Raw genomic sequence first — 16229 nt, forward strand, 5'->3', positions numbered from 1 at the left:
CTGATCTCACCTAGACACTTGTAGTCAGAAGTTACTCCTCTTAAGGCCACGTCAAACACAGACAGCTCCATCCTCTGCTTACGGTGGTGGCAGCTGAGCAGAGCAGACGGCTGCATCACCTGGAGGTACAGGAGGGGTTCCAGCACCTGGTCCCCAGCCCCTCGTCTCCCTGGCTGCCTCACTATGGTCACACCCAGTGCTTGGCGGGCTGAGGAGCGACTGGGAGTTGGCAGGCCGTCCAGGGAGAGCAGGCTGCCTCTCAGCAGTGGGGAGGCTGGCTGGGAAGTGTTGCTGTTGAGGATGTCCTCGGCGGTCAGGCCAGCAAGGGAACCCTGGGCAGTCGGAGCTGGGTCTGGAGTCGGGGATGCCGAGGCTGGAGGAGACTCAGACAGGATGTCAGGCTGGTTTAGGGCACTCTTTCCCAGCTAAAGTAGATGCAGACAGGTCACTTAGTTCTGTGTCAAAATTCATTCATTCAATTACATGAGGCTTTATTTCAATACGATGCTGGAAACATTGCTAAGGAGTAATGGTCCATCATAACTCGCCAGCATCATGCAGTTTGTATGGATCCTGCTGACCCTGTCCATATTCAGAGAATCATTGTTTGGAGGAAGTGGCTGTTAATATATCGGTATAGATCGGAGCAAAGAGACATTCAGATAAACTTCACAATACTAAATGCCTGTGATATGTAGATGTTTGGTTTTTGGTTTGTTGAGCTGGCGCCCAAAAGTCTTTCACTTTCACATCTGCCGAGATCACTTTACCTGTACTATGAATTTGGACTGTATGAAATGACTTTCATCAAGCACATAAAGCAATTCCAAATTAAAAAGTTGATTTGAACACTTTGTAATGTTAATCCTTTGCACTTAAATACCAATAAAATCCTCACATAAATGACACATCTCGCTATGGTGTATGGTATGAATAATTACACACACATGGACAACTGACAAATCCAGGAACTGACTCATGAGAGTTTCCATGTCACAGGATTTCTGTTTACCTTATCCCCGGGCTCCTTCTTCTCGGGTGTGCTGGGGGTGTCCGACGATGAGGGAAGGGCCTTTGGGGGACTGGAGCAAGCATAGGTCATGACTGACAGCTTACTAGCGGTGAGAAAGATGTCGAAAGGGATGAAGCTGAGGTTTTTGGTGATGGTGGACTTGTGGGAGGGCCTAGCGATGCAGTGGTGGCTGGCCCCACTCTGCTGCTCTATTTGGACGATGCGAATGCGAGCGCTGTCGCTGCCGAAGCCGCTGTCCTGCCCGGTCCCGCTGTGACGAGATGAGGAGTCAACGCCTGCCGCAGGGTCTCGACAGCCACGCTTCTGCTCGTATCGACGGACCTGCACAGACAAACAGTGAAAGTGAGGCTGTGCTCGCAGTGATGCTGATTTTTTGGGTATTGATGTCAACTGGAGATGGCTGCAAGAGGCCTCACTGTAAAAAGTGCCTCACTTTGCCTGTCTTTATAGGCAGAGATGAGTTTTCATGCTGTATGTGGTAGTTTTTGATAACAATAACACCAGCAGTAGGAGATCATTTATCAGAGCATAAAGTACACATATACATAACACACAGAAGTTCTTTTCTGATCTATTTTTCAGATACAACTTAGTGATAGTTAAACAGTGAGGATGTGATGAAAGCTACACCCTCAGACAGCACTCACTAACTGACCTCAGGTAGACTTTTCTAGTGGTAGAAAATTAAAAATTAAAGTCTCTATATAATGTGATTTGGCTTTATTAAATTTGTTTTGTTTAAATTAATGACAGCCAACATAAAATTCATGTTTTACACATACAGTACGGCACCCCGCAACGAACTATTAAAACCATTAATATCACCCCCAAATACATGGAAAAATAGAATCAAAGCCCAATACACACACACACACACACACACACACACACACACACACACACACACACACACTGAAGGGCAGCTGCTACCTGCGTAACTACACAAACACCTCTAAACATGTGCAACAGCTTGATAAATGTGATGAACATGAGAATTCAATTTGCATTAAAACAAACTGCTTTATCTCAAACCAAACCAAGATGCTGTGTTAGAATTGCCAAGATGGATCATAAAATGGATGAGAACATGTTTTTTTTTTTGTTTTTTTTTGCAAAGTTTGTTTCTTGTTTGGATCCTGACTTAACAAGAGGACACAAACCAAATAACTTGCTTGATTGAAACCATGGACAAATTGACCAAAGAAAGAGAGCATCATATAGCCACAGAGACATTAAAGGCATGCTTTGGGACTTTTTCTGTGGTCTTAAAATCATTTTGCACTTCTTGCAATATTGGAAATGTCTTTGAAAACGGGCCTCACCCCGGCAAATCGAATTGTTTCGTGCAGTGACTGTGGTATTGTGTATAAAGCAGTCGAGATTTTATGCTTGGCTCCAACTAACGGATGTCGGGAGAGTTCCAGCCGTTGTGGCAATAAAAAGCTTTCAGTGACAGATGATATAAATCAATGTGAGTAGGTTGCTGGGTTTCAAGCGACAATGAAAACAGGCATCTTTATTCTGCTACCAAAGCATGCCATCTTCATGACTATAAAGAAGCCGCCACTGGCTCCCCTGGGACACGAGCGAGACAACATAAAAAAACTAAATGCTACCTACCAAATAGTAAATTACTGGACATGTTTATAGAGAACTGACACGTGTGGGTAAAAAAAGCTGGAATAAACAGAAGCGTTTACTTTTCAAAAATTTCCCAAGCGCATGAAAAATATTTTGTAGATGCTGAGAAAAAACACTTCAAGCCAACCCCGCAAAAGCACTCTCTTTTCTCTCATAAAGCGCAGCTGAGACCGTCAGAGGGACACAAGTAATTATATAGAAAAACAGAGGGCACAGAGGGCACATGTAAATATGTAAGGCCGTTTCATTCTAACCGCTGCATCACATCAATTAAACACTCCTAATTATAGCTACAGGCTTGTCAGGTGCATCATGAAGAGACCTGGGTCTATTAATCATCCTTTCCAGTAACATGTCCAACACTGTTACCCCATTATTGAGGCCTTTCCCTCATGTTTCTCATCCATGTTAATGGGTGCAACGTCAGTTTCAATTAGCTACTGTTGTCTTTTGAGACATGATTATGACGCATTGAAAAATAAAGGAGACATACAGAAAGAGAGTTTTCAACAGACCCAAGGTATGTCCCATCCTATCCCACCCTCGTCTGTTCCTGGAACCTGCACATGGTTGCTATTACAGCATGTACTCTCAGCTGCCCCCTTTCTCTACATCGCTCCCTCCCACCCACTCCATGAGAATTTTAAATGTATATTATTGCTGTGGCGGAGATAGTGTTTCAAGACCTCCAGGCAAATACTAAACCCACTGGCAGCACATTAGACAGAATACTTGACTTATTAGATATTTCCTATTCTAAACAGTGTCATCAAAGGCTAAGAACAAGAGCCATATAAAACGCCGCGGCATGCCCGCCCGCCTGTTCTGTTCGTCCAGGCTCATGTGTGGGGCTTCCATAGGATCGGCCCTGCCAGATCCCGCTCCTTTCCCCGGTCTAATGAGGACAGGATGTGTGTACTTCTTTTCTGTAGAAATGTAAGATTTTCCAAGCAATGGGGAGGGGAGAGAAGGGTCTGGACCTGTCTCCATGTGTGTTGTGTTAAGCTTGTGAAACTTGTATTGAGGTAAGGAGGTATTTGAAAAGGTATTCAGCAAAGGCAAGACGTCCACTGCATGGAGTGCCCAACGTTGGAAGGGACAAATAAGCTGCACAGCAGCTGGGAAAGAGCAAGAGCCAGGAGAAACTGCCAGATACTCTTTACGCTTCTCTGTCTCTACTCCTAAACTCAGGCTGTACACATGCATTTACAATTACAGCAAATACCCCGTCTTCTCTTCAAGCACCACTACTAAGAGAGTGCCCCCTAAGCAAATTCTTGGTCTATATTTAGATGTGCTTACAAGTGGAATAATGGATAATGGGGAACACAATTGGGGGTGCAGAGGAAAAGAGACAATGAGAAAACATACCACAGCACACAGTTGTTCGTATAGTTTGAACCAATGCATGCAATGAGAGCATTCACAAACATGCAACATGAACACACATGAAGTCAGCTGCTTTCCCAGGGTTTGATCTCAGCTCTAGTTTTAAGGCACATAAGTGGATTCCTTCCTGTGTTTCTACGGCTTAGTTATATCCCCATTGTGCTTACTCACTGAAAAAGAGAACAGGTATACAGAAAACATAAACCAATGGCTCTGTAGTCAATGTGTTTTAACCTTTCGCCAATTTATTCATTGACAGAGGGCAATAAATTCACAATACAAACATGCACTGTAGCTGCAGGCCTGGTCCCAGCTGAAATCCCCTTTTCCAACCATTACTTTCTATTATATTATATAATAGCTGCACTGAAGCGCTGTTTCCAGATCCCAATGCAATCTTTCTCTGGACTTAGTTGATCGTGATCACGAACGTGCGACTGCACACACATACACACAACACCCCCCCCAGCCCCCATCGGCCAATCATGAGGTCATCCCTCAGAGTCTCTAGGCAGAACATTCTGGAAAATGGAGGATAATCCCCAAAGTGTGAAACCATGAGTCTCCCATGTGCCAATCATATCAGAGTGCATCTGTACGACTTCTGACCCTCATTTCTGTCAGTGTAACTCAGAACAGCTTGGCTAGAGGAAGGCTAATATGCGGAAGCAAATGTCACATCATCCAAATGCCACCCGTTTACAGTGTTGGCTGGCTAGTCAAATATGACAACATAACTTTCACATCTGAATACCACATATGCAGTTGATTGTTTCCAGATGAATGAAAAGTAGGTTGCAATTCAGGTTCAGAGATCAGGGAATATGAAAATCTGGATGTTTTAAGATGGTAGAGAAGTCCATGGTAGTCGACAGGAAAGAATATAATAAATAAAGTCAAAGTAACAAAGGTGACTATTATTCCTTTCAAAAGGGCCAATTTTACAGGCACATATCCTCACTGAAGTCTGAATCCAGTCAAAGCATATCATAAAAGCTTCAAGGGTGCCATAGTTTACCTCCAGGACAAGAAAAGCACTGAAAAGGCAGCAAAAAAAAAAAAAAAAAAAGCACAGAAAGAGACATAAATATCTGTTCACTGTATTTTAAGGATGACACAAGAACTTAAAAACAGAAGTAAGATGTTAAAAAAACATAAATGTGCTACTGGACTGTATGTATGTATGGAGTCCATAATGCTGCTAAAAACACACAACAGAAACAACGTTTATGACAGCAGCACAACGATACTAAATAGTTAAATATCAGTTGGTGACATGATCAAAGTGCTGCTGAATTGAAAGTTTGGCTGAGTGACATCATTCGGAAGTGACAACAGTGCTAACTGTGGGAGAGGGTCAGGGCAGCTGCATAAAAAGAACCTGAACATTAGTGCTGAGTGAAAAAGGTCAGCAACTTGACATCATTAGAGAATTACGGAGTTGTTCAAAGAAAACCTTGAAGAGTGCGAGGGACAGAGCTGTCACAGAGAGCCAGAAACTGATTACAGGCAAAATGCTGATCGTTTTCTTAAAAAAGAAGAAAAAAAAAATGCACGTGGGTTGTGTCTCCATTTCTGGCTGTAACCTCCTCAGGTTTTCCAATTATGGTAAAATATAAGCTAGTTTATTACTTTAACAGATATGACAGTTACTGTGGAGAGAAAACAAGCTGCAATTAGTAGCATTTTTGAACCTAAATGAAACCAGTGGCAGGCGGTTGCAGTAGTCATAGTAGTCAGGTGAGGTCAGCTTAGGAACTGAGCTGCTGTTCATGCATTTCATGTTGAAAAATTGTTTAATGTGTATCACACTTTTCCCAGGTTCTCTTGTAACTCCAGCAGAATTCCCATTGAAAAACATGGAAGTCATATAACTAAATCTTTTTGACAGGACTATTCAGCTGAGCTACTTGCTTGCAGGACGCCTGCATGGAAATTAACTTCTGTATCTTGACTACATCAGAGTTTACAGGTTAGGCCCCTGCTGTGCTACCCGCTATTGTTTACCAGAACCATAAAGCTGATAGCAGGCCTCTGTGCTTTTGTGCTAATGGAAGAAAACCTCAATGCAGAAATACCTCATCTTAATCAAAAATAATAACAATAATACTTAACCAAATGCCATAAAGGCCTCAATTCATTCTCTTATTTTCTTGTGGAAAACAGAGGGGGGAAGACATTTATTATATGAAGTCACCGCTCTTTGTACACCATAACAGCGGTCACAAAGCAAAAAAGGGCATCAAAGGCAGTCATTTAATGCATTCAACTTTGTTTCAATAACAAAGGCAACCTGCTATGCACTTCAACTGAACCACAACAAAGAAGCAATGGAAGGTCGCGACCCCGAGAGCTTGCAAATGGATGCCGAGTGCTTCAGAGTGACTGTCGACTGTATTTTAAACACAGCGCACTCCAAAGCTCAGGGCACCGAGTGGGGTCAATTTAACAAGCTCCCTCCACCCAGTAATGCTGGTGGGTGGGTTGACTCCTCCAGGGTTTAACTGCGTGTTTCTCAAAGGAGCATGAGAGACAATATCCTTTTCGTTCTTTCTTCCCACAGTCCCGGCCCCTAAGCATCTCTCGGCAGTACCTCAATCTGTGCTTTGGACGGAACAACAATGTGAGAATATTTTGCTTACCACGTCAGATGCTCTCTGATCCCCCTGATGCCACGTGACATACAGGGGGGGAAAGCAAACATCCGTGTGACAGTAATAATCTATGCATGTTGACATTCACGAAGCACCGGGTCAGTTGGAACACTTTCCGTCCGGAAAGACCTACTGGAGGAGCAGTGAGGAGAGGCGAGCACTGAGTAAGACATGGCCGGTCTGAACAGAGGAACGCACCTAACTGCAAAAACACGGAAAAGATGAACAGACAAGAAAACATGAAGGCAGAGATGATGTTCTTCAGCTTTCAGCTGCTTTATGGTTTGGAAAAGGCCTGGCTTAAAAACAAAGATGCAAAATGATAAAGGCTGGAGAAAAAAAATGTGAAAGAGTGAGTTAATGTGGTCCATCTGGGGAGCAGCTATAGTATGCTGCTCAACAAAAACCTGGCTCCGAGAGATGTGGCGGCCAAGGCCTCTGTTTTATAATTGACTGAAAACCGCCTCTCTCCCACCCCTGCGCATGACATTCGTTTGCTTACAAATACTTTGCCACAGATAGAATGCGGATTGCCATTGCTTATTGCTTGGTGAGGCTGAGCTCTGACTTCCAGCAGGCTGCAGACTTGTGCTCAACACGTTGAGTTTAAGATCCAGGCCTTCTCAGGATGACTCCAGTCTCTCGGAGGAGCTCGCCAAACCCACCATGCCCTGCTGGTAAACTGAGGCAATCAAGAATGATTTATAAGGTCTAACAGACGCCACCCTTAAATCTCAACAGGAGACTTATTGCTTCAGTCGTCCTCAACACATCCACCAATCTAAACCAAAACAGTGATTGAGATCCACCAATCAAATCCAACGCATGGGTTAGGGGTGATCGTGAGGACACGCAGGAATTACCCCATATCACTACAATAACACTGGCTGTTTGTATAAGCAGGATGCGATGTACTCGTATTAGTCAGTGAAGGAAGTGTTCAAAAGTGCCAGAAGACAATTTCTAGATTAACACCATGAGTGTGTTAGTGAAAACAAACAAAGGGGAAAAGTGGCTCGTCCGTCATGATGCAAGTATTCAGAAATGATACACAGACTTTCACTGCTCATCCAACATAATCTCTTGGCTGGAATCAGATGCTGCTGAACGGACTTTATCAACAAATGCTTCCATCATTAATGATAAACAAGATATCAGCCATATGGTATACAAAAGAGGGACGTAACATTTTATGATAAAGTCCTCGTGGGGCTAAAGCTAGATGGAGAACTTGGCAAAATGAATGTGGCTGATAAAAGGAAGAATGGCTTTTGTACATGTAATAAAAAAAAAACATCTATATTAACTTCTTGTCCTACAGCCCTGGAACATTGCAGCCAGACTCCTAACATTTTATTTGGTAACTGATTAAATTAAGATGAAGGCCAGATGTGGAGAAAGGTGTGATTAGGAGACACACTACATCAAAAGTGAAAGTGAATGAGAGACAGAAGCCCCCTGGGGTCTGTCTTAATTGCTGTGAACCTGGGCTCCATAGCAGCAGAGTCATCATCAGACTTTCTTTTCTTTGTCCTCTCTCCTTTCTTTCCATGGGAACAGAACAGAGAACAACTGGCTCTCATTAGCTGACACCGTCCCTACTTAGTTTTCAGATTTGTGTGGGGGTAATTTTCTAATCTAATATTCAGGCTCCAGTGTTTACACATGCCAAGAGTCCCTGAGTGAGGTGGGCTTGATGGTGACAGTGGCGTCTGAAAGTGGTGGGTGTGAAGTGTCTGTCTGTCTGTGGTTGAGCTACTGTGAGAAATGGTGCATGGGAGTGTGTGTTGGAGAATGTGTAAGCCTCAGAGCGTCATCTGTAGTCGCAATCTGACTCTGTGTCTGTTAATTGTGCCTTTGGTCCATAGAAAGTATGAATTGTAAGATTACTGACTGAATCTAGTTCTTTACGCTTTCATTTCATCACTGTTTATATTTAGCGGGTACAGCGAAGTGTGGCAACGCACCACAACTCACAGGCACGCACACAGTGAAAACACATCCTCAGTACAGCAGAGAGCGAGTAATCATCAGGTTTCAGCCTGGCCCTCAAGATCACTCATCCAAGCTTTCAACTTAACATCATTAGCTTTGGCATTATGTTTTCAACAAACAAACAACAAAAGAGACTTCAAACTGCATTGTCTTCAGCAAGGGCTCAGTGGTTCACGAAAGCAGACGTCTGAGAGACTTCAAAAAGCAGCGAAGATGCCTTTCATTAGGTCATAAAGTGTTCTTCTGAAGCGCCTCCCTGCACTGCCTGGCGGCCATGTCTGTATTCTCTGCTTTAGTAACATCATGGGGAAACAGCAACAGCAGGGAAAACAACGACGACCCGAGGTGAGATGAGGATGTTTGGAGCAGGACAGGGTGGGAGGTGTGGGGTTGAGGAGGGCAGATGAGCCCCAGGTGGTCTGCTGAGGACTGAGCGATGCTGCTGTGATCAGCCCACACCCTGGGGAGCCAGCACACACACACACACACACACACACACACACACACACACACACACACACACACACACACACGTGTGTAAGCACGCGCCGGCCGGTGTATGCATTCAAAAACGAGAGCATACGTGTGCATGCACACACGGGCGCGCGCGCGCACACACACACACACACACGCAAATATGCACATAAGATTCCAAACAAATTCGAAGAGCGGTGCAAAGACAAGAACAATCCTGGCTCGCCGTCTATTTACAGAGCTGAAATTAGAAGAAGAGGATTGAAGTAATCTTCCTTTAATTTCTCTCTGGATGTGCTCCCAGGGCTGAGTGAGACCAAGGCTCTGATGTGCTGTATGTTCAGTTCTCAAAGGAGAATGATGCAAGACCCCCTGTCCCCTCATCTGGGTTAGCAGGGAGGGCCTCGACAGGGGGACAGAGAGGACAAGGCCACAGACCACATCGGTACAAGAGAAGACCAAAATGAAACTACAGAAGAAAAAGCTAAGTTGACTATAAAGACGACGTGTGGATTTCAGAATACCTTGGCTGAATCGGACAAGCTCAGGTCAAGAGGATGTTGTGGGAGAAGGAACAATTTCAGGTGATTAAGACCTGATCACTTGGCTGCACTGGAGGGATTCAGAGGCAGAATTTAACATGGAAGAAACACCTGTATCACTTTAAACTGCAAAACTAACTCATCATCACACACTTCAAGTTTTTTCTGTTCTGGCTGGAACACTGGCAATTCAAAGCACTGCAACTCAAATGAACACAGTATTAGCTAGCTGACTATTCCAAGTGTTGGAATATGTGAGGTGCACCTGATGATTCATCTTTGTCATGCACATCTGAACCACTGGAGCAGCTCCAAACAGACAAACTGAAACAGGTGAGGTATAAAATCAAGCCCACCTCTTGATTATCTAAAACATCTGAGCTATGTTTTCAAGCGGCTATATGGCACCTATCCGTGCATATGTATCATTGCTTCCACTTCATTTGGGTTTACTTGCCTCTATCAGGTTTCGGGGCCAGTCACAAGCCTGAAGTACAAAGACATCATTCATTTGACGCATACTGCACATTCACAGATAGCACTGGAGGTATACATAGATTCATGTTTGGGGTTTTCAGACGCGCACTTGAAGAAACATGTGACAAAATAAACTAAACTAAGCACCTACTTATACAGCAATTTCACAGTTAGGGCTGCAGCTAATAACTAGTATTAACTTATGTCTCACATATTTTTTAAATAACTGACTGTTTGGTTTGTAAACTGTCTATTGTAGTACACTTTTCTAGAGTCCTCAAGTTGCTTGTTTTGCATAATTAACATAAAAACTGATTAACTAATCTTTAAATCATAAAATCTTAACTAACCTACCCCTATGTGGCCTGGATAACATAGTAGCAGAGAGGAAAAAAAAGAAAATGTGCCTGCACCCATGGAAAATCCTCCAGAAAGCCTGGAATGATGTGTGAATTCTGTTTTAGGGTAAATATTTAGTTTAATGAGAGCAGCCCAAGAGGAACTCAGTAGTACTCCAGTCCACCACAGGACTTGAAAAATCACAGTGAGGAAGAAGCAGACACCGTGCATTCACATAGTCAAATGCAAACATTTATATCCACATACATGTATGTAAGCACATGCAACCCCACATGCACACTTTCACACACACATGCTCACACACACTTTTACTGCACCGTCCAACTTACAGAGAGAGAACCCGATATTCGCCATCACCTGTTATTCTAGGTGGAATCTTGCTTATACAGGTGTAGAGAAAGAAAAAATCTGTTCCCTCTTTTCACCTCCTCAGACAAAAATTCTGTTTTTTTTCACTGAACAAAGTCTACTATGGTGTGTGTACATATGTGTCTGTACTAGTTGGCCTGGTGTGTCCTGCTTTTACTAGTCCCCTGGGTGTGTGACCCTGTTTCCCTTGCAGGCAGAGAGAGAGGGCACTCCTGACTCCTCCTCACCTGAGTCGACACCCGATCCCAGGGTTCACGGTGGGGGCCCGCTGCCTCTCCTCAAAGGCCCCGTTTGTTTCCAGGCTCTAATAGAATTCCAACCTTCGTGATTTTATCTGGAGTTTTCACGCCAATTTTGCCAAAACCGATTGAGGAGAGAGCAAATTCAGCTGCTACTGATCTCAAATAGATTGAGTTTCCAAAGGGCCAATTTAAGAATGTGCCACGGTCATGCTTTGAGAAGAAGGTTGGTCGGAGTGCTGGGGCTGAACAGGGAAGGTGAGTTGTTATGACTGGCTGTCAATTAGCAGTTGATTCACACAGGAGGGTCAGTGAGACATGAACAAAAAAGGGAAAAAAAAGATACGGTTTCATAACAAAAGAAGGGCAGCGAGATGAACACTGGCTATGAAAATATGTATGTTTAAGATAAGCTGAGACAACGACGCTTACTTAACAGATGTAAGGCAGCCAAAATGGAAAAGGAGATGGCTGCGCAGGGAGCCTTATTTATTATTACTCTCAGCAGCAACAGCGCAAAGGAAAATAGTACTAAGCAGGATGGGAAGAGGTCAGGGTGAAAGGGATCTGGCCCTCAGAGAGGGTTAATAGCCAGGTTGACTGGTTAAGAGCTGACCTCTCAGGAACGCCGGCTCCCACATTTACAGACAAATACTTTGGACAGCGCCCGGGAATCAAAGCAAACACCGGATTCAGACTCTCTTTTTCTCACTGTGTCATGTCTCATGTCCGTGGATTTCTCCCTCACTCCTCGTTCCCTCTTGCATTCTCTGTCATTTGGCCACCCTCTCTCAAGCTGTCTCCACTCTCTTAGTGTCTGCTCTGTTCCCTTTCCATGCTTCGGATTTGCACTCTCATCTTGTGTCTCCCTATTTCTGTTGGCCAGCAGAGCACATAAAAGCTCCTCTGACACTTCACTGTCCTGGAAAGATCGGAGGTCGAGAGAGAAACTTCAGTTCTCAAAGCTCAACAGCTACGAGACAATATGAAACACTCATCACAAAGAGGAGCGGCCATGGAAATGGTTTACTTTAAACATACACAGACAAGGATCCAGCCCCAGGTCGCTCGCTGAGCCAAGCTTGTCAACAACACCACGGCTTAGATAAGCCATCTTACGTGCGTTTGACATTCAGCTAATACTCCTACATGCACGAGAGTTAAATTCTTATACAACATACATATATAGAGGGCAGAACAGGTCATCAAGCCTCAATTCTCTCACACTGTAACATTTAGTAGTACTTGGAGTAAAGACCGAGGCGCAGGAAGGGCTTCATTGGTTTCATAGCTTGTTTTATTTACTTTTTCTGCAAGGAAAAGTGGTAGCTCAGAGACATTCGAGGTGTCTTTCTTGACCGATCTACATCAGAGTATGGCCTTTTTTTCAAAAGACAAACAAAATATTGGAAAGATTTGATTTTTTTGTCGACTTCTACAAGACATAACCTTAAAATCTATGAAACAGGGTGCCCCAGTGGCTCACCAGGTAGAGTGCGTACCATGTATCACTGCAGCGGCTGGGGTTGATTCTAGCCCTTTGCTGCACTTCAACCCCTCCCTCTCCCCTGCCTTTCCTGCCTCTCTGCAGCTGTCACTATCTAAATAATAAAGAGGAATTCATTTTAACTATAGCTGAATTCGGTTGTGGGGATGGCATGCACAAGAAATACATCAGTAACACACTGCCACCCCCACCCCCACTAATAACCTAAAACTGCTGTCCAAACCCACTGAGAAACCAAACCAGCTACCGACCAGCGTGTTCGTGCCTACTGGAAATTCACTTTTCACAGCGGTTCGTCTAGGCCGCTGACACACTCGGCTGTCTATAGCGCTGCATTGGTCGAGCTTTGTGTGAGAGTACAGCTCGTGTGTCCTTGACGCAGGCGTATAGGAATACACAGATGTAATAGTAGAGTAATATCATAATCACAGACTGTCAAATTCTACCTGATTTCAGAAGAGGAACCCTCTCCACTGTCAGCTGGATAGCTACTTCACTAGCCAGCTCTGGAAGGACAAACACTTTTCCAACCAGGAGCTGTGCCAGTCCCAAGAAGGAAAAAGAGATGAATGAGAGAAGACCATGGAAAGCAAGGAAAGTGATTTAAAAAAAAAAGGGGCATGGAAGAAGAGCTGAATGACGGTTAAAAGATGCAGGGGATTGAGAATCGAGACCAAGTAAGTGGTAAACAGAGATGTAAACAGCTTCACAATACCAAGTGATGTGGTAAGTGATACAAAAAGGAAGGAAACAAAAGAAAAGAGAGGAGAGGGAGGGGGAGAGGAAGACTGGAGATAAGGCAGGTAATGGGTGATTGAGAGGTTTTCTCCATGTGTGTTTACTAAAAACTGTAATTCTGAGGTTCCTGTGAGGCCTAATACCTTGTCCTGAACCTGGGTACTGCCTTAGTGTGTGTTTGTGTGTGCACTGGCATCAGTGGGTGTGTGTGTATGTGTATGTGTGTGTGTGTGTGTGTGTGTGTGTGTGCATGAGTGTTGGAGGAAGTCTAAAGCCCTGTTTCCCATGCGTGTAATCATCCCAGGATGAGGTGGAGGATGAAGCCGAGCGGGACTTCCCCTGCACCAGAGGGTATTTTCCTCTCACACTGTGGTACAAGCACATGGCTGACCCTGGCTGGCTCTGCATGAGTGTGTGAGTGTGAGTGTGTGTGTGAGTGTGTGTGTGTGTGTGTGTGTGTGTGTGTGTGTGCGTGCGTGTGTGTGTGCGTGTGTGTGTGTGTGTGTGTGTGTGTGTGTGTGTGTGACATGACAGAGAGAGAGAGAGATGCCAACACAGGACGAGGAAAGTAATTTTTTTTTTTTAATTTTCTATTTTTGCTCTTTGCCAGTTTGGTCACACATTACTAAAATACTTTGGGAGCTTGTCATTGTGGCAACTGCATGGCAGCCAGACAGTGATGCCAACAATGAGAGGTTAGACTGTAATTCTCTATAAAGGTAGTCGTGGTTAAGTGAGAAGAGAGACTGGTATGAGAAGCTGCCGGGAAGACGAGAGATTTGCACACTTTCACACAAAGTCATTAACTTAACTCCGTCGCTCTTTCTGGAGACCAAATAACATCATAGCAGAGCTGACATACAGACTGCAAACACACAAACACTGACGATCGGGTCAGCTGTTCAGTCATAAAACAGCATTACAATACTAGCTCCCAAATAAAAGGCTGCATGCAGTTACCACGCAGAGAATGTGGGGGCCACGTGTATGTTTGTGCGTGTGTTTGGACATGTGCGTGTGTGTGCGAGTGAGGGTATACATGTCTGTGTTGCTGGGTGACAGTGCCGATGACAGAGCAGTGAGATAAGTCCCAGAAGCCGCTCTATCATCTATTCATAGCGCTCCGGCTGTGGAACCTCCTGCTGCCGAAAGCTGCGTGATCTCAACCCAGCCTCACTTTATCATCATTAACATCAACCAAAAACGGCAGAGATGAAGTCGAACTGTGACGGACTGTAGCTAATGCTGCAATAAACATTCTAATAATGCAACGACTTAAAGAGCAACTAATCTGCTTACGGATGGCTTAGAACTCATCTTGCATTTGATCTCAATATATCACAATAGTGATTTAAGTGGAAACTTAAATGGAAATTGTGGACAACAGCGTACAACGCACAATGAACATAACAGATGATAAGAAAAAAGCAATATCGGACAGCATCTGTATGCGCGCATGGGAGGGTCATAATAAATGTGAGTGAGGCTCGGTGAACAGAAACGACTAAAATCACACACAAGGCTCGCACACATTGCCCACGCGCCTGGCTCGCCTCACCACTGCCAGGGAACCCAAAAGCCCCTACAAAACAAATTCATTAACCCAGACAATAAAACACAGCTGTGAAGGCCGATGGGAACTGTTTGAAATCAGCGGCCGGGATCGTGGAGAATCTGTGCGAGGAAAACGGAGTGTTCTCAAAATGTCTGGAAAAGCAGACAAAAGAAAGAAAATTAGAAAAAAAGAATAAATTAAAAAAAAGAATTCGGAAATAAGAGAGAGTGAGCAAGGACCAGTGTTTAATCTAAACTCTTGCTGGGGACAGTGCTGACTGTGAGAGCGGAGATGCTTTCTTGAAACACAACAACAAAAACAATACCCCTGCACCAGATGCTTGAGATCCAGGACCTGGTTTTAATTGAATCCTTTGAACAGGTTGTATAAAGGAAGTACAAACAAAACTGTCAGATACTATAAATATCATCACGGAAGTTGGATTTGAATTAAAAAAAAATAGACAGATACGTGCTCCAAATCCAGATTGTGAATATTGCGTAAACTGGCAATGGAAATACATTTGCACTTCATGATTATTATTTGTAACCTGTTAGCAGGGGTGGACGGACATCTGTTTCATTCTAGCCAGTTAGTCTGTTCTGAGCATATCAAAAGGCTTTACGTGCTCCAAACTCATACTCCAAACAATCTCTGTGTGCATACTGCTGATATTACTTGATGGTGGTGTGTCTAATGTGCTAGCAGGGGGTAGACAGGCTGCTGGCAGGGCAGACTGTGAGGGAAGAGAAGCAGCCCTCAGGAACTGGTCTGAGCGTGGAATCACACGATGCTGTGGTTAAACGCACCACTAGAGGGCTCTGCAGCTTGTCGAATGAGCCTCAGCAGACCGGAACACACCACCCGACCATGTCTTAGTCATATTGACCTCCCTTCTGCGGGGTCTGGGCCAAGCAGCCGGACAGATGCGGTCGCCAAAAGGCTTACGACACCAAGATAGATGGAGGTACAAATAGTTTTACAGAGAGTGTCCAAAAAAGTCCACGCCAGACCACATTTATTGAGAGCAACCTTCACGCTCTGCAGCTGCACAGAGGTGAAGACACACACTGACTGACCTCAGTGTTAATGATACTGTTACGCTCCATAATGGCACTACTATAAAACCGAATGAGTAAAGAACATAGTATAATGCACCTGAAATTAATATGGTATAATAAAAATAAAAGATTTCCCAACAACTGTGACCAAAAAGCGAATATTAAATGAAAGCCGAGGTATTTTCCCAAGCATAT

At 44.1% G+C, this 16229-nt stretch overlaps 1 protein-coding gene across 2 annotated transcripts in view; it reads right to left on the minus strand.

Annotated features, from left to right (window-relative positions):
* LOC121609858 (vacuolar protein sorting-associated protein 13B-like) overlaps nt 1–16229 on the minus strand; it is a 316585-nt gene that overhangs the window by 85988 nt on the left and 214368 nt on the right. For both annotated transcript variants that reach the window (XM_041941573.1, XM_041941574.1), the window contains exons 35-36: nt 1013–1354; nt 11–425 (exon numbers count right to left, since the gene is read on the minus strand). In XM_041941573.1, coding sequence (XP_041797507.1) covers nt 11–425; nt 1013–1354 — 757 coding nt within the window. The remainder of the gene's footprint in view (nt 1–10; nt 426–1012; nt 1355–16229) is intronic.

The sequence above is a fragment of the Chelmon rostratus genome, chromosome 8 (assembly GCF_017976325.1).
Source record: "Chelmon rostratus isolate fCheRos1 chromosome 8, fCheRos1.pri, whole genome shotgun sequence".
In the NCBI taxonomy this organism is placed as follows: Eukaryota; Metazoa; Chordata; class Actinopteri; order Chaetodontiformes; family Chaetodontidae; genus Chelmon; species Chelmon rostratus.